The 21,049-nt window shown below is 60.7% G+C and overlaps 1 protein-coding gene across 20 annotated transcripts in view; it reads right to left on the reverse strand.

The window, feature by feature from the left end:
- The window catches only part of NCOR2 (nuclear receptor corepressor 2), a 216,405-nt gene that overhangs the window by 83,480 nt on the left and 111,876 nt on the right, over positions 1–21,049 (reverse strand). For 17 of the 20 annotated variants that reach the window (XM_087423434.1, XM_087423447.1, XM_087423444.1 and 14 more), the window contains 6 exons: positions 18,798–18,864; positions 11,313–11,485; positions 10,419–10,512; positions 7,561–7,739; positions 4,162–4,216; positions 1,721–1,819 (listed from right to left, as the gene is read on the reverse strand). In XM_087423434.1, the coding sequence (XP_087279560.1) occupies positions 1,721–1,819; positions 4,162–4,216; positions 7,561–7,739; positions 10,419–10,512; positions 11,313–11,485; positions 18,798–18,864 (667 nt within the window). The remainder of the gene's footprint in view (positions 1–1,720; positions 1,820–4,161; positions 4,217–7,560; positions 7,740–10,418; positions 10,513–11,312; positions 11,486–18,797; positions 18,865–21,049) is intronic. The other 3 variants (XM_087423436.1, XM_087423451.1, XM_087423449.1) reach the window with 1 other exon arrangement.

Raw genomic sequence — 21,049 nt, forward strand, 5'->3', positions numbered from 1 at the left:
GACAATGTTTGTAAAATAAATCTAAGGCCTTTAGCTGGCCCCCTATTTTGCCACACTCCCCACCACTCCCTATTGTTGCCTCTCACATCTCAGAATATTTATGCTCCCTGCCTGGCATTTACTTCAGTTTTTGCCTCTCAATCTATAAAATTCCTGAATGCACTTCAATTTCTAAAATGCCACAACTAGGTCTTGGGAATTAAATAGCTCCATGCCAGTAAGCCTCAGTTTTACACACCTGTTAGATGGGCGAGCAGGCTGGCCAACTGTGGCTGCACAAAACTCGAGAAGAAAACCGTATCCACAAACCAAATGCAGCCACCCTCCAACGAGCCAGGCCAGTGAGGACCAACGCTCGCTCCCCATCATTCTGGTCCGACACTCAGAACACAGTGAGGGGTTGCTTATTCCCCTGTCAACAGGTTTGCTTCCCCAGTTACAGCCAGCTTAGCCAGCAGGACAGCGGATCTGTACTCTTGATGGCCAGCCCCGGAAAGCGAGAACAGAGACACAGGATGCGCTTAGGAAGCCGCATGGACCAACCCGTCACAGGCTGTGGGGCCCGACCACCGAGTGCCTGTTTCACAGCAGACACTGGGACTCCAGTGGGGACGGCAGAACTTGACGCCCTCAGGGTCCTGCCTCGCCAGCCTGGGACAGGGAAGGTGGGTGGCTGGGGGTGCTGGAAGACGCCGATGTCAGGGAGCACCCACCTAGGGTCCTATCTGTCACCCCAGCTCACGCACTCCTGGCCTTCGTCACTCTCCCCCGGGCTCCCCCGGGTGAGGCCCTGGGAAGGACGTGCCTCCACCAGCTCCGTCCAGCATCTCACAGAGGCGCCTGCCTGACCCCTCTGACCACAGACAAGCCCTCCTCCTCCCGCCAGGCGCTCCCTTCACCTGCGCTGGGCTGATCCCAACAGCCCCGAGGGGACAGAAACCAACCCCTTCCCTCTGTCTCCCGCACGAGTGCTCCGGAGCCCCCTTTAAAGTGTGTACCACTGACGCCCATCATCCTTAACATCATTTACTGAATGTTTTTTTAAACCAACTCCTTTTTCCTCTGACTCAGAGGTCAGCAGACCTTTTCTGCAAAGAATCAGACAGCAAATATTTTAGGCTCTGTCATTTCTGTCGTGACTATTCAACTCGGCCGCTGCAGCAGAAAAGCTACCGATGATACGCAAACGAACGGGTGTGGCCATGCGTCGATAAAACTTTATTCACAAAAACAGGCGGTGGGCCAGTGCGCCAAGCCCTGCTCTAACTTAAGTAACCCTGTCGCAGCCTCAGTGAGGTCTGAGGCCCTGCAGGCGGAAGGACTGGCTATTGTTTTCTTCCAAATATTCGTTAAAATAAACACAAAAAACTACTAAAATGTTTCAAATCTTAAGTTTGTGGGCCAGCCCAGGCCCTCCCGAGAAGCCAGCCCTTGCTCTGGGAATGTGACCTTTTTCACCACAGGGACTACAGGGCACCAAGCCAGGAGTTCTAGAATTTTCCAGGCTGAGAATGGAAGTGGCCATTTCTCCCAGCTCTCTTCTGTGCTGCTGGGGTAGGACAAACACCCCCAGAGAGGGTGTCCCAGCCGCCACAGAGGGGGCCCAAACTGAAGGAGCCCACTGCTGAGCATCACACGCAGACGTCAGCGTTGGTGACGCCAACAGCCGCTGAGCATGCTGGGAACGGTCTCGAGGGCCGACCCCTCGCCCCGCCCTCACCTGGCTCTTGCCGCGGCGCCGGTAGCTCCGCCTCACCAGGCTCTTGTAGTTCTCGTTCTTCTTGGTCAGGTAATAGTAGAGGACGCACTCGGCCACCGTCTGCGGGGACAGAGCAGAGCGCGCCGAGGGGGCGCAGAGCGGGCGGTCAGAGCAGGGGTCCGGGTTCACGGCCTGCCTCCTCCACGCGCTGGCTGGGGGGCCGTGGCCAGGCTCCCTAAGCTCTGCGCCTGGGTTTCTCCCCTGTGTGACGGGGACAGACGCAGGGAGTGACACGTATTTATGGAAAGTACCTGGGGCCGTGCCCGGCCTGGAACGCCCACTGCGGTGGGGTTACCTGTCCTGTTGCTGTTGCTGCTGCTGCTCATAATTACGACGCCGAAGCCGTCGTCTGCCAGCCCCGGCCCCAGGAGAACACGGCCTCCAGCTCCCAGGTGGGCAGACGCGAAGCCTTCCCCAGCCAGTCTGGGGTGTCCTTTCTCTCACCCCAGCTTCCGCCTCCCTAATATCTGGGGCCCTGAGTCACCTCTTCCCAGCTCCGTGGATCCAGCCTGACTAATGTCCCCGTGCAACTCCTCTCGTGGACTGTTTACATCTTGTCTCTGCCTCGGTCTCTTCCACGTGGACCTGGGTCTGAATCCTGGTGCAGCCACTTGCTGAGTAAGCGACCGGCCCTCTCTGAACCCCCCACCTCCTTGTCCAAACGGGACCAGTACACGGGCATCCTCGGAAAGCAGCTGGAGGACTTGACACGATGATACACGCCACCTGCGGCCACAGGGCTGGCTCCGGGTGACAGTGCTAACGCCGGCAGCCGTTACTGACACGATGTAAAATGTTTCTGCGACGCTCACAGCCGGGGCCAGGCCAGGACCTCGCCTCTGAGGGGCAATCCCGGAGGCCTGCTGGGGGCAGAGGCGGGCTGGGCCTCCAACCCCACGTCCTGACACACCTCCGGGAAGGCACCACGAACAGAGGCCGCTCCCAGGATAAACCCGGCCCGCACGGCACTCGAGAAAAACATTTTGTAACCAGACGCCCGTATTTGTAATTCGGGCGATGTGGGGTCCCACTTCCCCTTGAACCATTCAGGAGAGCCCCTTCCTGCGCTGGCGACGATGGGCTGACCCCAAGCACCAGCTGTCCCTCCAGATGGGGACGGGCCAGCCAGGTCACCGAGCTTCTACCCTGCCATCGGCCTCACTCGCCATCAGGACATGCCTGTCCTCTGTTTCAGATCCTTCTGGAAGCTCTATTCTATTCTATTTGCTCTCTGGCGCAGAGACCTCTGAGTCCCTTGTCCCCAAACCCCGCTGCTCATGACCAACTTCTGACACGCCTGCTCCCATCCCGGGGAGCCCTGCACTGGAGCCTCCTGGGCCATCACAGCCCCAGCAGGAAGCCGTCATGACCCAGAGGACGGCTGTTCACAGGGCTGCTTCTCCGCACACATGGCCCCATCTCCGTCCTCCCACGGCTGTCAGCTCATTAAGGACGGACGCCAGGAAGAACTGAGACCCTTTAAAATACCCACCGGCCCCGCCCGCACACCCTCCGCAGTCAGGGGGCACGAGGCCTCCGGCAGCAGGGCATCCTTGAAGCTGGGGGTGGGCAGATGCCCTGACTCTGAGAGACGTGATTCAGGGGAGTGCTGCTTACAGCCCCCAGAATGCAGCCCCCGAAGATAAACCCTTGTGGGGGCCCTTCAGCTCTGCCCTGTGACGCCAGGATTCCAAGGCCCGACTCTGACATGCGGCCAGTCCAGCCCCCCGAGCCAGCTTCTCCCCACCTGCGGCCACGCGGGCACTGCCCAGCCCAGCCCGGCCTCGTGGGTGCACAGGGGGGCTTTACCGTTCTCTGGGGACACTTCGTGTCCACTTGCCAAGGGGTAGCTGGGGCAAAAAGGGGCACCGCCTCAGGCTGGGTCTGGGAGCAGGACAGGGTTCAAGCATTGGTTCTACGTGAAGGTTTGTCCGAAGGGGATGGGGACTTGCCAGCCACACGCCTGGCCTGGCATCAGAGGTGTCAGAAAGCACACAGTGACCATCAGGGGACCCAGAAACTTCACTGCGTCCAGCCCCCGGAAGACCACTCTTGCCTATAAGTCCTCAATTCTGACACGGGCTCAGCACGGCTTCGGGACCTGTGCCCGATCTGCACGGAGCCACATCCAGGGCGCCGGCTCGGGGACGCGGGCACCCAGCTCCCCCGGGGTTTCCCAGCCTGGCGCTCCGCCCCCGAGGCCGGGAGCCGGGGCGGGGCCTCGGCTGTTTCTCCAGGAGGGAGGAAGGGAGGAGGGAGGACGGACAGACACAGCAAGGGGCACACTTTCTGCCCATGGGGGCGGGAGGGTCCTTCCCTCCCCCGCCTGAGTGGCTGCCTCAGGAGGGGACGCAGGAGGGGCGGGGCGGGCGGCCCTGGGTGGGTGGAGGGCAGCCACTCACCTTCCTCTCCAGGAATGATGCGATCAGGCCGAAGTTCTTGGGGTGCTGCATGAACCTGCGGGGAGGGGAGGGCAGGCGTGAGCGGGGCCCGAGGGGGGCTGCCTGGCTGGGCGGCCGCCGAGCTCCCGGGCGCCTGCCATCTCCGAGGCCCGGCTGGGCGGGCGCCGCCCCAGCGGAGCGAAGCGGCCCGGGGGGTGTGGGACGGGCTGGGCGGGCGGCCGGGGAGGGAGGGCGTTCCTCTGGTGAGTCACTGGTTTCAGCGCCTTTGAAAATATATTTGTTTGTCCTGCTGGAGGCGGCTTCCAGGAAAAATGAGGACACAACAGGCAGCCCTTCGGTAGGGTCCCCCCTTCTAAAATCTGCTTTTGTTTCTAGCGCAGGCGGCTCTGGGAAGCTGGGCCGCGCCAGCCCACGCGGGGCACCCCCCCAACGAGGTCACAGGTCACGGCCCAGCGGCTGCCGGGCCTCCCGGGCGAGGTGGAGCAGAGGCCCTGAGTGCCCACAGGAGGCAGGCCAGCCGGGGAGGCCGCGAGAAGCGACTGGAAAAGCAGTGGTGGCGGGCAGCTGGCGCCCCACCAACTGGCTTCCTGCGAAGCCGGGAGAATCACCGGGAAACAGTTCGGCGAGGCTGAGGTGTCAGGGCCACAGGAGCAGGCGGACGGCGGGGGCGGGGATGTGGGTCATGGCTGCCTGGGCCCCAGGGACGCGGGGTGGAGCCCCTGGCCCGGGCCCAGCCTCGGCCCGGCCGTCCCCGCGACGTGACACTGTCCCACAGCCTCCCTCGGGGAGAGAAGAGGCTGCCGGTGGCGCAGGGGCCCCGGGTCCCCCCGAGAGAGCCTGGGCCAGCGCCTGGCCCTCCAGATGACCAGGCAGGAGGCCAGCGAGCCCCTCCCCTGCTCCCCAACCAGACACGGGGGAATCCGGAACAGCCTCCTCTCTCTTCCCGGAGGAAGTGGGAGTCGGAGGGGCAGGCCTCCCGGCCTGGGAGCCCGCCTCAGACAGCCTGCGACGCCCTCTCTTCCAGACAGACAGTCCTTCCCCTCCCCTCCCTCTCCCTGCCCCAGTGACACTTCCTCCCCCCAACAACCCTTCCTCGGGGTTTCCCCAAGCAGAGATGGGGCCCCAAAAGACCAGGAATCAAACTGAGGAACCTCCTAGGTCCCCTCCCACCTTCACCTGCATCCTCTGCCAGTGTTTACTGAGGATTTCCTGTGCCCTGGGCCCCTCACGACCACTACACCAGGGAGGAGCTGCTGCTGGACCCATTTTACAGAAGAGGAAACCGAGGCTCCGGGAGCGGGAGTGGCTGCTCGAGGTCACGAAGCCACCAAGTGGTGGAAGTCCGTGCCACCAGCACACGATTGTCAAAGGCCCTGAGCGCCACCAGTTCCGCTGAGAATGAGACCTCCACCAGGACCACACTCCCTGAAAGACACGGGCTGCCAGCCTGCGTCCCAGCAGACGCCAGCGCAGCCTGGGCGCCCGCTCTGCAGCTACCGAATCAACAGTGAAATCACGAAGTCGGAACAGCAACACGAAACCTCCAGAAACACCGAAATGTGGAAAGCACTCCAGAAACCTCTTTTTTGTTAAGAAAGCATAAATAAATAAAAATGTCTAGCGTACCAGGGAAAACTGACATGCCTAACGCGGCAGGAATTCTTGGCACCCGTGACTTTCCACAGCCACGTTGCTGGTGCAAAACTGTACCTCACAGTGGGGCTTGACGCGACGCAGAAGTCACGCCCGTGATTGTGGGGACCTAGGAACAGGCCTGTCTGTCTCTGAGCTGAAACCCCAAACACCCCAAGGGCCATTTCCCGTAGAAGACGGCTGGATCCGGGAAAGGCCCTCGAGGGCTCCTCGCACCACCCTTCTGTTTCTATGGATGTTCTGTAATTTTCATCGTCAAAAGCTATTCTAAGAGATATTACTTCCTACCCAAGACCCTCTTCAGCGGCCCCTCCTGCGTCTCCAAGTCCTGGGGTCCACTGCATAATTCACCCTGCCCTGCCCGTGACCCAGAATCGTCCCCGTCCCCGAGGGCTGGCCTGGCACTTTGGGGCCCTACAGCAGGTGGCTGGAGAACACGGCTCATCTCTTTTGAACAACCACCCTGGCGATGAGGCCTCCTCCAGAGGCGGAGGCGGAGGTCCAGTGGCTAAGCAGGCAGAGCCTGTTTCCAACACGCCCTCCTGGCCGAGCACAGAGGCCTCGTCTGTGCCTCAGTCTCCCCACCTCCTGCCTCACGGGGTCCTGGGTCCTGAGTGGCGCTCTGTGACTGGGGTGTGGTTCCCTGGGACACAACTTTGAGTGTGGTGGGGGAGGAGGGCTGTCTCCATCCAGCAGCCTCTCACTGGTCTCCCCAAAACACCCAGTTGCTCTGCTCTCTCATTTTAGAAGCCCCAAGATTCATCTCTTAGCACCCCACTCCCACCTCTGCTTTCCAGAGCCCTCTGCACCCTGGCTCCACACCTCTCCCCTATAAGCTTCTCCACTGCCATCACTGAGCCCTCGCCCCAAAGCTGGGGGAGTCTGAATCCTGCCTCCACGAGCTGTAAGCTGTGTGGCCTTTATCAAGTGTCTTAACCTCTCTGAGCTTCTGTTTCCTCCTCTATGTAATGGGGACAGCCGGGCAATGCTGTGATGGGGGAAGAGAGGGACAAATGCACAAAACCCAGAGAACACTTGTACGGAGTCTAAGATAGAGGACGTGCTCAAGAATAGCCACTTTCAAAGTAAAATGAAAACCAAAAAGCCACCAGCCAGCCACACATGCTGCCCAAGGCTTCAGTCCAGCCTCCAGACCCTCCACGTTGATCTTGTGATAAACGCTGTCCCATTTCACACGAGGCTGCCTTCACACTTTGTACTGAGTTGAACAGTGTCCCCCAAATTTCACATCCACCCAAAGCCTCAGAATGTGACCTTATTTGGAAATGATTTCTTTGCAGATATAATTAGTTAAGATGAGGTCATCCTGGAGTAGGGTGGGCCCCGAATCCAATATGACGGGTGTCTTCATAAGAGAAGACACAGAGACCCCCAGGAGAAAAGGCCACGTGAAGACAGAGGAGATGGAATGGTCCGTCTACAAGCCAAGGAACGACACGGAGCGCCGGCAGCCACCAGGACCTGGGAGAGAGGCCAGAGCACACTCTCCCGCAGAGCCCCCCGGAGGAACCGGCCCTGCCGACACCTGGATCTTGGGCCTCCAGAACGGTGCAAGAATAAATTCCGGGGGTTTAAGCCCCCCGGTCTGTGGCCATTTGTCACGCAGTCCTAGGCAGCCAGGACACACTGCAGCAGGATGGGTTTCCGGGGACAGGGGAGGGCCAGAGGTCTGCGGTGGCCGTCCAGGCCCGAGCGGGGCCCACGCCCTGCCGACGGGGGACTCACTTCTCCCGGAAGGTCTCCTTCTCCTGCTCGCTCCACATGTTCATGACCTGGCGGTCCTTGTACACCTTCATGGGGTCGTCCATGAGCCCGTTCATGTTGATGAACTTGATCCGCTGCTGGTCCGCGTCGTACAGCATCGGCGGGATCACGGCCAGCTGTCGCATCTGCTTCTCCAGGTTCTGGAGGGAAGGCGAGAAGGCCGGGGGCCCAGGTCAGAAAGCAGGGGACCAGACGGGGGCCGGGCTCAGGCAGGGAGGGGTGCTCCGGCCAGCGCTGGGGACCCAGGCAAGGCCCCGGGGGAACGGATATTCCGACCAAGAGCGGGAAAATGCAAAACCAGAGAGACAGAGAAGGATGAGCAAAAAAATAACAACAGCCTGTGCTGGGGAGAGGGAGAATTTAAAGGCAGCCCCAGACAGATTTATGGTGGGCAGGGCTATAAATTCAAGGCAGAGAGCAGCAGTGGCCTCTCTGCAGGGAGAGGGGAGCAATGAATCTTCCCTTTGGAAATGCAAGCACCATAAAACACCGCAGGAGAGATGTTCAGCGCAGCTGGGCCCGAGGAGCTCAGGAGACAGGGCATGGCCATCCAGGTTCAGAGGGCGCGGGGCGGGAGAGGAGCTGCCTGGCTCCAGGAGAGCGGGGAGACTGCAGAACCCCTTCCTCCCCAGCCGCCTGCCCCCAGCCCTGGCATCCAGCTCCTTCCAGCGTGCCCACGTGGGGCGCAGCCAGCCCAGCCCCCTTCATGCAGGAGTCAGGCGGGCTCGCTCATAATGCATCGGGACAGCTGTTAAGAGGCTCTGAGCCACCACTCAGCGGGCCTCATTTCCCCAAATCTCTGCAGCCAGCTGATTAATGGCGATTAATTACCCATCTCCGGAGGCGGGCGAGGGCCCAGCCCGGCCAACGCCAGCTTGTTCAGAGGATCTGCAACCCAGCCTCCCACATCCCACCTCTGCATCCCACGTCCAGCGCTCCCAACAGGAGCAGGGAGCGAAACAGGGCAGAGCCCTGACCCCCGGCTGGGAGAAGGGCCCTCACCGAGGCCTGAGCCTCCCCAGCACCCGGAGCAGCCCCCCAACAGCAACACCGCCCCGGTCTTCCTCTGCTGCCCCAGAAACGCAATGAGGGCAGACCACAGGCACGTCACGGGCAGGACCCCTGCTCTGCGCCCCCATGGGCAGCCTTCCTGCCTCTCCCACGCTGGGCAGGTGCCCTGACTGCTAGAAGCTCTGGAAGGACGGACAGCGCCTCTCCTCCGGCCCCGTCCCCTCCCAGGGAACCTTGGGTGGCCTCGGTTGGCTGGGGTGAAGTCTCTGCCCTGGACTCCCTTTCCAGCCAACCCCCTCGAATGCCGCCCCCTCAACACCCCTGAGGACACCGGCGGCTACACCCCCACGTGGCCAGGACCTGGGGACGTGGGCCTCTGGAACGAGGAAAGGGGACACTGAATCAGCCTAGACGCCTAGCACCCTGCATCCGGCAGGGAACACATGGGAAAGAGCTACCCTCTTGCTTCCAGGGCAAACCAACCCGCGTGCGCGCGCCACCAGGGGATGAGCATGTGGCCATGGCATCCTGGGGCCAGGAGCCGGGCAAACGCGTGGGAGCAGCTGTGGGCAAAAGCTCTCCGAGATGCTTTCTGTGGACTGAATGGTGTTCGAAACAGGGGCATACCATGCGAAGCTTTAAAACGAGCTTGTTTTTAAGGGCCGGACAGTCTGAATTACCTGCTCAGAATCACTAGGGTAGCTTGGTAAAAATGCAGATTTCTGGGCTCTGCCCCAGACTGGCTAAATCAGAACCTCTGGGGGTGGGGCCCAGGAAACCTCCATTTAACCAGACGCCCCCTCCCCCGGACTCTCCAGTCTGTCCACTTTGAGATTCCGCAGCCTGGAGCAGCGTTGTCCAAGAGAACGTTCTGCAGCGATGGAGGCGTTAACTCTCTGCTCTGTCCAGCATGGGAGCCACGAACCACACGTGGCCACTGAGCACTTGAAATGTGGCTGATGTGACTGAGGAAGTGGATTTTTAATTCTATTTCATTTTAGTTAATTTCCATTTAAAGAGCCACGTACAGCTCGTGGCTCCTGCACCAACTTGGAGCCACAAACGTCCCATCTGGACAGAAGTCCTGGGCAGGAGGAATGTGCCCCCTCCTTTCTGGATGCACCCCCGTGCAGCGGGAACATGAGGTGGGGGGACTGGCACATTCGATGCTTGACCTACGAGACCCAGGAGGGGACAGGCCAGCACCAGCCCTTCCCCAGGAGCACACGCCTCCTCTCTCTGCTGCCAGGCCATCTCTGGACCCCAGGGACCACAGCCAGGGTCACCCAGGCTGAACTCCAGCTGTCTAGGCACCGCCAGGAGGCCCACGGGAAGACAGAGGCCATGCTCGAGCTGGCAGGGCTGGGGGTCCTGCCAGATGGTCCCGGCCCGGTGGACGGCTGGTATGCTGGGAACTCTCCGTCAGCCCCGGTTCTGGGCACTGCGAGGCTGACCTGGGAACTGCAGCCCTCAGGCACCCGGCCCGCTGGCTTCCCGGTGGGCTCAGCCAAAGGGGGCAGTGATGGAAGGCAGGAGAAGCCAGGGTCCGGGGGACTCACTCTCCAGCACCCTCCCTCTCACGTCCTGCCAGACGGCCCCTCCTCCACGGCCCCGTAACACCCCCACTCCACTTGTCCTTCAGGCCTGGGGACGGGCGATGGCTCCTCTCGCTGCCCACACTTCAGTGACCAGCCCCTTGGTTTCCACCACCCGGGGTGAGCTCTGTTTCCTGCCGAGACCAACCCCGCCCCACATCCATGGGGGCCACGGGGAGAAGAGCTGGGGCAGGGTCAAGGCTGTGGACTTACCTCCTGCTCTGAGAGGCCATCGATGATCTCGGACACCTCGTGCTCGCTGCGGGCGGCTGACATGGAGAGCCCGCTGCCCCGCTGGCCCACCCTGCTGGAGACCAAAGGGACACACTCAGGACGGCCCCTCGGCAGCCGGGGATGTGCGGCCGGCACCCCGGCACAGACCTGAGCCCACAGCTCCCCCAGAGGCGGCGTGTGGGCGGCAGGGGAGCGGGCTGGGCCTCCCACACCCCCACCCTGGCCTGGGAACACCAGCCACACAGACGCAGGTTCAAATCTCGGCTCTGCCTCTTGGGTTCTGTGCCTCAGTTTCCACCCATGTTACTGGGAATGAAGTGGCCCCCAGCTCCCAGGCTGGGAGGAGGCTCGGGGGACACGGACGGGGCGAGTCCACTAAGGAGTGAGAGCCGCACCATCGGGGCCCATCGCCTCAGGCATGTAGCAACAGAAAACACAGCCACGCCTCACTGAGCGCCTACTGTGCGCCGGCACCAGCTCTCACGCAACCCTCCCAGCCAACGTGCGAGACCAGCACCCTGAGCCGGCGTCCGGGCCAGGCGGTCTCTCCCGTGACCCACATCAGGGATGTCAAACTCTGCTGCCTTCAGGGGCCATGCGGGCCGCTTACAGGAACAAGGCTGGGCGCCAGGAGCCCGTGGCACACCGGAAGGAGAACCTGCTCCACTGAACTGTATTTACGTTTCAAATAGGCGTTCAGGCCAAGCAGGCTCTGAGGGCCGGACTCGGCCCCGGGCCACCAGTTTGAGACCCTGCTTTCCATCACACACCGGCCAGGGCTCGTCTGCTGACAAAGCGTCCAGAGGATCCAGGTCCCAGGCGTGTCCTGGAGAAAGGGAGGGGAAGGCAGGGGGCCTGGCCCAGCCCGCTCACCTCTGCATGCGCTCCTGCAGCTCACGCTGCTTGCGGATCTCGGGGAACTGCTTCTCGTAGTACTCGCGCACCTTGTTCTCCTTGGCGCGCCGCCGGGGGTTGCTCTCGATGCGTTCCACCCTCCTCTCCCAGGCCTCCATGAGCTGGTCATAGCGCTGGCAGAACTTCTGTTCCTGCGGAGCAGCGCGGGCGGGGCCTGAGGAAGGGCTTCCAACTGCGTGCGGGCACCGGCCCCCAGCCCCGGGTCCCCGACTCCGGCCGCTCTGCACCGTCACAGGGCAGACGGGCGGGCTGGGACGCTCAGACGCGCACGGTCACACACGTCACACACACAGTCACGCAGGGCCCGGGCAGCCCCGGGCTTCTGAAGAAACTCACAGCCTCCCCCAGAGCCTGGCACCTCCCTCCCTGGGGAATGGCCCGCCGCCTGGCCGCCCACTAGAAAGGCCTCGTCCTCCTCCACGTGTGGCTAAGTTTAAATCACGTAAAATTAAGTAACATTTAAAATTCAGACCCCTAGTTCCCCCACCACGTTTCTAGCACTCAGCAGCCACACGTGGCTGGGGCTACCGTCTGTCGTGGACAGTGCACACAGAGACCATTTCCATCATCGCAGGAAGCTGTCGGACACTGCAGCTCTGGGTGTCTGTCAGGCCTGGGGCGGCCCCCAGAGAGCCTTGCTTCTAAACAATTCCTCATTCCCTGGCCTCGGGCTCAGCCATGCTCCCCAGGCCCAGGGACTGGGCTGCAGTCTGTCCAGGACAAGGAAGTCCCTCTCCTCGTCTAACCACAGTGCCTCCTGCTGCACATCCTTAGAGAAAAGACCCCCAATCCAGCCCAGAACATAGCTGCCTGGCTTCCGAATCTCCAAGGTGACCTGGCCCGCGAGCAGGCGGGGAGCGTCTGGCTGCCCGTGAGACCCCACTCTCCCCATCGCTAACAGCTGCGGTGGACAGATGGCACGGTCGGGGAGCCTCGCCAGAATGCCCTCTGGATGCCTTGGCACAATCAGAAAGCCCCTCTCTGGTCCTCGTGCCCAGATGCTCCACCCCACCCTATGTCTCAGCTTCTGACCAAGGCGAGCTGTGACCTTGGTCCTCACCAAACCCAGGAGCAAGACGGCCCCCAAGGTGCAGTCAGGCCAGCTTTGAGGGGAAGCAGAACTTGAGCCCCAGCTCCTGGGGGCCCCACACGTATGTGGGCTGTTCCAAGAACCCGCCAGAGATCGAGACACGGTTCCAGTGGCAGACGAGGCCACACGGGTTCACATGGCAATGTACTGTGGAGAGCCCTCCGCTGCAGATGGGGACCAGCACGGAGGACCAGCCCAGGCCACCCTCTCTGTGCCCTCAACCCCCAGAGAGGCCTCGGCCTGACGACAAGAGTGAGAAAACGTGGGCAAAGGTGAGAAAAGCTCACCAAAACCAGCCAAGGAAAATAATGCAGTTCCCGGTGAAGACAGGTAAGGCAGAAACCTCAGGGTCTCTGCCCAGCTGCCCAGTGGAGGGGCCAGCAGGCAAGGGTGGGGCAGAGGGACATGGGCAAGAACACCCGTGAGGGGACACCCGGCCATGCCGCCCGACACCAAGCACTGGGCACAAAGACCCGAGCAGCTCCCAAGGACAGCCCAGGATGGGGAAGTCCCCCTGCACGTCTAACCACACGCCGCCTGCTGTTGCCTGTGCCGGCACCCACTGCACTCTATGTGCTCTCAGCCCACGGAGGGCCGGGGGCTGGGCCCCTCGGGGCATCCCACAGCAGGGGCTGCAGCCCTCCACCAGGCAGCGGGGACTCCGCTCAGGGGAGTCCATAAGGGTGGTCCTGGTGGCTGGAGTAGGGGGCAGATCTCACACTCACACATGCACATACACACACTCACACATATACACACACACACACACTCTCTCCCACTCACTCACACTTGGGAGGCCGGGTCAGAGCTAAGCCAGTCTGTGGGGTGCCGCGAGTAAGAATCTGCAGAGGAAAAGGAACAGGGCGGCTGCACCCCTGTGACCACAGTTTGTGCGCGTTATGAAGACAAGTCACCCCGCCCACAGCTTCTCCCTCACGGAACTCCTCCTCCTCCTCATCACCATCATCACCATCACTATCACCATCATCACCACCATTCTCATCACCATCAACACCGTCACAATCACCATCATCACCATCACCACCATCACCGCCATCACCATCATCACCACCACCATCACCACCATTCTCATCACCCTCACCATCATCACCACCCTCACCATCATCACCATTACAATCACCATCATCATCACCACCATCACAATCACCATCATCATCACCATCACCATCATCACCACCATCACCATCACCACCATAACCATCACCATCACCACCATCACCATTCTCACCACCACCACCATGACAATCACCATCATCATCACCACCATCACAATCACCATCATCACCATCACCACCACCATCACCATCACTACCATCATCATCACCATCACCACCACCATCACCATTCTCATCACCATCACCATCATCATCATACCATCACCATCACTCATCACGATCACCATCATCACCATCATCACCATCACCATCATCACCATCACCACCATAACCATCACCATCACCACCATCACCATTCTCATCACCATCATCACCACCATGACAATCACCATCATCATCACCACCATCACAATCACCATCATCACCATCACCACCACCATCACCATCACCACCATCATCATCACCATCACCATCACCACCACCATCACCATCACCATCATCACCATACCATCACCATCACTCATCACCATCACCATCACCATCATCGCCATCATCACCATCACCATCACCATCATCACCATCACCAACACCACCACCACCATCATCACCACCACCACCACCATCATCACCATCATCACCAACACAATCACCATCATCCTCATCACCATCACAATCACCATCATCATCATCACCATCACCATCATCACCATCACCATCATCACCATCACCACCACCATCACCATCACTATCATCATCATCACCATCACCACCACCATCACCATACTCATCACCATCACGATCACCATCATCACCATCAACATCATCATCATTCTCATCACCATCACCATCATCACCATCACCACCATCACCACCATCATCACCATCATCACCATCATCACCATCACCATCATCCTCATCACCATCACCATCATCCTCATCACCATCACAATCACCATCATCATCATCACCATCACCATTCTCATCACCACCATCACCACCATGACAATCACCATCATCATCACCACCATCACAATCACCATCATCACCATCACCACCACCATCACTACCACCATCACTACCACCATCATCACCATGATCGCCACCATCATCACCACCACCACCATCACCACCACCATCACCACCATCACCACCACCAACACCACCACCATCACCACCACCATCATCACCACCATCACCATCATCATCGTTATCACCATCACCACCACCACCACCACCATCATCACCTCTGACACTGGCTGAGGGCTCCTGTGTCACGTGCCAGGCATGGAGCTGAGTCCCTCCCACAGACTGACGCACCCAAAGCCCCCTCTGGCCATGACCACCATCACCTCTGCACAGGGGGGTCCCAGAGCCAGGGAGTCAGCCTGTGATCACACCATTAGGGAGTGGGGAGGCCGGGACCCTGCCGGAAGCAGCCGACAGTTACTCTGATGAAGTCCAGGGCATCTATTTGTCCTTCTGTTGTCCGTGTTTTGGTGTCATTTCCAAGAATCCACCACCAAAGCCAAGGTCATAAAGAGCCACCCCATGGGATTTTCCTGGGAATGTTATGGCTTTAGCTCTGACATTAAGGTCTCTGATTCATTTCGAGTTAATGTTGTGTTAATTTTGTGAGGCGGGGGTGTGGACACCCAGCTGTCCCAGCACGCGTGTGCAAGAGACCGTCCTTTCTCACTGAAAGGAATAGGGCTCCGGGCTTCTATCACCCCGTGTGTAGACGGTGTGAGGGTGACGGGGCTGGAACTCCCAGCCGCTGTCCTGCCTGCAGCTCAGGCTGCAGAAGAAAATCACAGACACCGGGTGGGTCAGAAAAAATGAGAAACTCAGAGGTACGGGGGATACGAGAGAGAGAGCTAACTGTAGGAGAGTGAGGACAGCGGGAAGGGAGTGGAGAGGCTGATGATGCTGAAAACAGGAAAATACCCTCTGCAGTGGGTTCAATGGTAATCCCCAAACAGATATACCCACGTCCTGACCCCTTGAGGTTGCAGATGCGACCTGATTTCAAAAAAGGTTTTTGCAGAGGTAATTAAGGTAAGGATCTGCAGATGAGGTCATCCTGGAGGAGGTGAGTCTAAATATGGTGACAGACGCCCCCGCGAGGGGAGAGAAGCGGAAAAGGCCAGGTGGAGACCAGGCAGAGAGGGGAGGGGCGCAGCCACGGCAGAGGAGCGTCTGGAGCCCGGGAGAGTGGGGAGGCAGGAAGGACCCTCCCCGAGGGCCTCACAGGGGAGCACGGCCCGGCTCACACCTTGACTTTGGACTTCCGGCCTCCGGCCTGTGAGAGAAGACACTGCTGTGGGTTTAAGTCCCTGGTTTGTGGTCGCTTGTCACAGCAGCCCCGGGAAACAAACACATCCATGCTCCACGCCGGGCTCGCCCCGCCTCACCCATGCCACACCACCACCGCCACATCACAACCCTCTTCACCAGGGACCCCGCTCGACCCTTCCCGCAGCAGCCCCCGATCCCCACCAGGACCCACCCCATTTCAGAGCAGGAGGAGCGTGGCTGGGGGGAGACTGCTGTCCCAAGACGACACACAGCAGGGCACGGGGCGGTCAGAGCCCAGGCCTCTGTGGTTCCAGCACAGCCTCACACCCCGCCCCACGACCCGGCCTCGCAAGGGGCCAGCTCAGCCCCTGGGGAAGGACAGCCAGCCTGGGGGGTCGTGTTGGCGCAGACTCCCGCGGGGCAAGGGCCTCTGCTCTCTGGGCAGAAGCGTGGAGCAGGGGGCAGCTGACCTGCGGTCCCAGGAGCCCCTAAGGAGTGGGGTCCCCTCCCCGCCTGAGGGGGGCTGACTCACGGCGGGGGGCCCAGGGGGACGGGGACAGTGGATCTGAGGTCTGGGCCCACCTGGGCCCCCTCCCAGGCCCTGCTGGAGACCACCCGGGGGCTCTGGCTCATTACATAAGAACAGGAACGAGGGCACTCCAGACCCCCCGGGTGGCCGCAGCTCCCGTGGTTTCCGAACTCGTTTTCACAGGGGCCTCTCTCAAGATGGGCTCAGCTTGGCCACAAAGCCACCCAGAATTTCTTAGAAGTCTCCCATTCCTCTGTCTTTAAGTAAGCCCACTCTTCTTCCACCCCCGCAAGAGATCCCCAAGGAGCTGAGAGAAATTTCTGGAGAACTTCCGCCCACCCCAACGCCACCCCAGCAGCCACAGGGGTCCTTAAAGATGTAAATCAGATCTTCTTCCTCCAGCCCCCATGAACCCCACACCCATGCGGGACCCGGGGGGCCGTGAGTGTGGCCTCGGCTGGAAGGTCGTGGGGACAACTGTGCATTTTCAGGTGTGACAATGCGAGAACTGCTTTCCTCCCAGGAGACGGACGCGGGAGCGTTAGGGTGAGGGGCGCACGCGTCTGACTGCTTCCTAACAGTCCAACCACAGAAACACTCGTACTGTGTCACACACACACCCACACGCACACATACTCGTACCGCGTCTCACACACACACACACACACACACACACACGGATACAGAAACGTTAACATGACCGACTCTAGATGGAGGGAGTATTGGTGTTCACTGTTCTCTTCTGTCACATTTCCTGCCTGCCTGTCAAATTTCCCAAATGACTAAAAATTCTTATAATAAAGACTTTGTATTCCTCATTAAGAATACAATTGTTAAGAGTACACTAAGTATCCCACTGTCTTTAGAATAAAATCTACACGTTCCGTCCTAGCTTGAGGGCAGACGTCTCTCCGTGATCCTCCTCCCACGATCCCCTCCATGCGCTGCATTCAGACTTGCCTGATGCCTTCTGTCCCATTACCAAGGCTGGTTCCTGCCTCAGGGCCTTTGCACGTGCCGTGCCCTCTGCCTGATACTCTGACTTCCAGATCCTCACATGGCTGGTACTTTCTTGTCATTCCACCTCAATATGGAGGTCACCACCCCAGGGACATGCGGGCCATCCCCACGCCTCCACACAGCACTTTTTGCTGTGTCTCCTGCCTCAACAGGCCATGCCAGGCCCGCAGCAGGTCCTCGGTAAATGTTTCCTAATTCCATGAATAACTCCATCCAGTTTCCTGAACCCCATCCACCCAGTCAACCTGGGGTCTGAGGAAGCTTTGAAAGGAAAGGCTGGGAAGCCCACTGCTTCTCACCCCATGAGCCCTGGGGTCCAGAGTGCTGCCTACGCAGCTTCCTAATAGCCCAGCATCTCGGCTGGAAGTGTCTTCTCTCTACGAGGGCCCGGCCAAGGCCTGGGGCCAGAGCAGGGCGGGTTCAGAAACTGGTTTAGAGGGACCCACACCCTCAAGTGGTCCAATCAGAGCTTTCGTGAGATGGTCTGAGAAAAGGCTGCTCTCCCTCTGGCTCTAGAACACTCAATCCTGCTGCAGGAGCTCAGGTCCCACAGGGAAACCAGTCTGTATGTACTAACATACAGAGTTGGGGAAAACTGCATAGACATGAAGCTAAAACCTGATCGAACCATTCCTGAACTCCACCCAATGGACTTTTTCAGCTACACACATTCCTTTACCGTTTAAGCCCATCTGAGGCAGCTCCTCTTCCCCTCACAGCTGAAAGAACACTAAAGGGTAACTCCCCCTCGATCCCTGGGCCCCAACCTCCCCCACTGAATCAGCGATATAAACGGCCACCCGAAACCACAACTACAGGTGGTCCGTCACTCGCGGTCTCCCTGCCTTGGGCCCGCTTCCCCGCTGAGACGCCAGAGTGTGCAGCGGGAGGCAGGACTGGGCTCCATGTGCTGTTCTGACGTAGCCGCTGAGGGCTGGTGCAAGCACGGGGGCCTCGATGCTTCTCTGCACCCTCATTTTACTGAGCCCGGATGTGGGCACAGCGGGCCGGGACAGCCTCATTTCTCAGGGCGCCCCCTGCCGTCACCCCCACCCCGCACACGGCCCACCCCGATCCCCCACCTCTTCCAACAAACTTCTCTCCTTCTGCCTGGAAAGCCCCCCGTGGGGCACGTGCCGAGGAACCAAACTCCCGGGCCCCCATTCGGCTCCCCGCTTCCTGGACGGGAGCGGGGCGGCAGGATCCGGCCCGTCCACACCCGCGCCTCCCGGCCGTGCGCCCCGAGCCCCGGCTCCCGGGGCCGCTGCCCACTGCTCCCGACTCTCGCCGCCCCGGGCTCCTCTGCAAAGCCCGGACCATCGGGCGGGCGGCAGTGGCCCGGGGCGGGGGGCGCGGCGGGGGCGGCGACTCACCCATTGCTTCCGAGCGTGGTTCCTCCGCTTGAAGTACAGGATCAGCTTCTTCCGCATGGCCTGGTTTCTACGCGGGCGGGGACAGCAGACGGCGGTCAGCCACGCGCGGCTGTCCTCGGAGACGCAGCCCCACGTGCGCCCCGGCGGCGGCACCCGGGGAGCTACGCGACCCCCGCAGCCCCAGAGAGCACGGCCCAGGGCGCCCCTCTGCCCCACGCGCGGGCCCGGCCACGCTTCGGCCGAGCGCTCTGCAGGAAAGGGGATCCCACCGGGGAGAGCGCACTGGGGCCTCCTGCCCTCCCAGGGGCTGCCGTCACCCCCGCACCCAGGCTCCCCTCTGCCCGTCAGCCACACCTGCCATGGAACACGGGCCACACAGACATCCACGGCCTGACACCAGGGGCGCAGGCCGGGGAGACGGAGGCCCGAGACCTGCAGCCCCACAGAGGCCGGCTCCAACCCAGCGCCGCGCTCCGGCCTCAGGGCCCCTCTGCCCTGGGGACAACGACAGGGCAGCGACGGGCTGGTGCGGGGCAGGGACCCTCGGGAAACCCCCGGGGGGCAGGTTGAGAGAAAGGGAGACAGAGAGAGACACTAAGACCAGAAATGAGAGGGCCGGAGTGCAAGTGAGACTCGGAGAGAGAGAAGGAGACCTAGAGAGAGACACAGAGACAGAGAGACAGAGAGACGGATGAGATGAGATCGAGAGAGGGACAGAGACCCAGAGACGGACGGAGGGAGGCGAGACTGGGAGAGAGAAAGAGAGAGAGGGAGAGGGAGACAGGCAGAAAGGCCGAGAAAGACAAGATCCGAAGACAGGGCAACAGAGACCCAGAGGGAGGGGAGGGAGGGAGGACCCAGAGGCGGGAGAGGATGTCCCCACAGCCGCCCAAAGATCTAGGCCCCCGTCCCTCAGCCCCCAACCACCCCCACACCGAGCAGAGAGCTGCAGCTGGTCCTGGGGCCTGTGGGGTCACAGACAGGCCTCGGGAGCCCAGTGCGACCCCAATCGTGCTGGCCCGGGCCGGGTGGGCAGCGGCGTCAGCTTTTCTGGGGAGGGGCTCCCGGAAATCCTTATGTTCTCAGCCATGTCCAAACCCACCCAGAGCTCATGAACCGCTGATGGGAAGCCACGAGCCGCCCAGCCTCCAGGAGGCATCGTGGGCCACCCAGGACCCCAACCTCAGGAAAAGGACAAAGGGGGGACCCCCAGGCCCTGATGGATGAATGAAGCTCCCCCAACACATGCTTCACGGGGCCTAAGGGCCTGGAGTTACCTGACACGGGACCCCGTGGAGGGCCACTCTCTGTCCCCACGCCCAGCAGACAGACACCGCCGCCTCAGAAGGCCAGCACTCTCAGCTACGGCCACCAGGCCTCTGTCCCAGGCAGGACGAGGTCCCCCAGGCCTGCCACACCCGCCCTGACTCCCTGGCCCCACACTGGTTTCCTGCAGGCGGTTGACGTCCTCACCACCTGGTCTCGAGTCCAGAAACGCTCACGAGCTCACATTCCCTCTTAGTCAGGAGGAAAAGGCCGCAGCGAGAGCGTGGCCTCTCCCTCCTGGAAGCCCCGGGGACGCCGCTCAGGCTCAGAGCCCTGTCCACAGCCCACAACCTCCCCACCGCCCAAAAAGGAAGTGCCACGCCCACTTCTGGGGGGCCTGCAGGGGGTGGCCCTTGGCTCCTGGGGTCACTCTGGCCTCATACCCAGCTGGGGCCTCCCCACCTCAAGGCCTCAATACTGACATGAGCCGCCCCCACACAGGCAGGTGAACACTGGGGGGGGGGGCCCTCAGTCACACCGGCTGAGACCAGAGCCCTTCACTCCACCACAGGGGTCTTGGAGCAAATCTCAGAAAGTCTTGCAGCCTCAGTTTCCCCATCCGAAAAATGGGAGCAATAGCATCATGCTTTCATCTCCTCAGTCAGTCAACAAATGCTGACTGAGTGCCAGGCACTGTTCCAGGCGCAGGGGACACAGCTGTCAGCAAGACAGGCAAGGACCCCTCCCTCACGGAGGCAACGCTTAGAGGACTCACCCTGACAATAAACGAGACAATCAACACAATCCTGGACTCAGGAACTTCAATAGGGTGGGGGGCAGCAAGTGGGTGGGAGGGGAAAGCACAGCTATTTTAGACTCAGTGGTGCAGAAAAGTCTCTCGGAGACGGCGTTGGGCCAAGATCTACATCACCAGAAGCACCAGTTATGGAAAGATCCAGAGGGAAGGGCACTCCAGGCAGAGGGCA

The sequence above is a fragment of the Ceratotherium simum genome, chromosome 35, assembly GCF_057802395.1.
Source record: "Ceratotherium simum simum isolate JZ-2026a chromosome 35, ASM5780239v1, whole genome shotgun sequence".
NCBI lineage: Eukaryota > Metazoa > Chordata > Mammalia > Perissodactyla > Rhinocerotidae > Ceratotherium > Ceratotherium simum.